At 34.4% G+C, this 1260-nt stretch overlaps 1 protein-coding gene across 3 annotated transcripts in view; it reads left to right on the top strand.

Moving 5' to 3' along the window:
* The window catches only part of Sik2 (salt inducible kinase 2), a 109350-nt gene that overhangs the window by 9997 nt on the left and 98093 nt on the right, over positions 1–1260 (top strand). For all 3 annotated transcript variants that reach the window (XM_026779263.1, XM_013346246.2, XM_005347327.3), the window contains exon 2: positions 652–768. In XM_026779263.1, coding sequence (XP_026635064.1) covers positions 652–768 — 117 coding nt within the window. The remainder of the gene's footprint in view (positions 1–651; positions 769–1260) is intronic.

Below are 1260 nucleotides of genomic sequence, written 5' to 3'. Positions count from 1 at the left end.
GGGAACCCTGATGGCTCTTCAAGCTGATGAGGGAGAGGGACTTGATTGGGGGAGGGGGAGGGAAATGGGAGGCGGTGGCGGGGAGGAGGCAGAAATCCTCAATAAATAAATTAAAAAACAAAACAAAACAAAACAAAACTGTACCTCTGTGGGGAGGATCTGGTAGGAGTTGTAACAGGGTAAAGAATATAATCAAAATATATTGTATGGAAAAATTAGTAAAAATTTTAAAAGGCTTTCAGAGAGTGGAGAAAAGTCTACCTGTATATTCCTTGGATCCTGTCACTTTGCTAGAAACTGCCATCGCAGCTGCTTCCCACTTGGCAGATACTTAGTCCATAGGTAATTTACAGTGAGACCATTGGTTGAAAAGTGCTAAGACTTTTTCAGTTTAAAGTAACTTTGAAAAGTTGTTTTCCATAACACACTAAAAACTCTGCCAGACAAAAATATATTGTGCATTGTAAATAGTAGAAGCTTAAGAAACGTGTGTTGCATAAATAAACAAATGATCATTGAATTAATTAAGCTAGCTGTCAGTGTCACAGACACCTACAGCGACATCTCATCTCAGATAGCGTTTACTAAGTCTTTACTGGAAAATGTTAACAGTTACATACTAATTGTATTTATGTGTGCTTTGGACTATAGGTCGCTATAAAAATAATAGACAAATCTCAGCTGGATGCAGTAAACCTTGAGAAAATCTACCGAGAAGTACAAATAATGAAAATGCTCGACCATCCTCACATAATCAAACTTTATCAGGTATGACTTAGCCTTATTTCTCTTTGTGATTTTCCACATTCAACTGTTTGTTTTCATTGTGATTTTTGCTTTTATGCTAGCTTTTCTAGTCTGTAAAAGAAATGTTTTCTTAAGCTAAAGGTTAACTCTTTCTATATATTTAAATTGTAAAAAAATGGAACTAGGAAGCTACTTAATATTTAACCTTAAGTTGTCTTTAGATTACCTGCATTTTAAAAATTGGCAATTGTGCCTGAACTTGCTAGATTTGCACAAATAAAAATGTCATACTTTTATTTAGAAAGCTATTGCTTATGTGTTATAAAATACAAAGGCTAACATAGTATATATCTTAGAGACAAACTTTGTAATATGTAGATTCATGTCTTTTGTCATAAAAATAAACTTTTTTTTTAATTTTATTTTTTTTTTGGTTTTTCGAGACAGGGTTTCTCTGTGGCTTTGGAGCCTGTCCTGGAACTAGCTCTTGTAGACCAGGCTGGTCTCGAACTC

The sequence above is a fragment of the Microtus ochrogaster genome, chromosome 5 (assembly GCF_000317375.1).
Source record: "Microtus ochrogaster isolate Prairie Vole_2 chromosome 5, MicOch1.0, whole genome shotgun sequence".
In the NCBI taxonomy this organism is placed as follows: Eukaryota; Metazoa; Chordata; class Mammalia; order Rodentia; family Cricetidae; genus Microtus; species Microtus ochrogaster.
The sequence above is the reverse complement of the archived record's forward strand: the minus strand, read 5'-3'. Positions and strand labels throughout refer to the sequence as shown.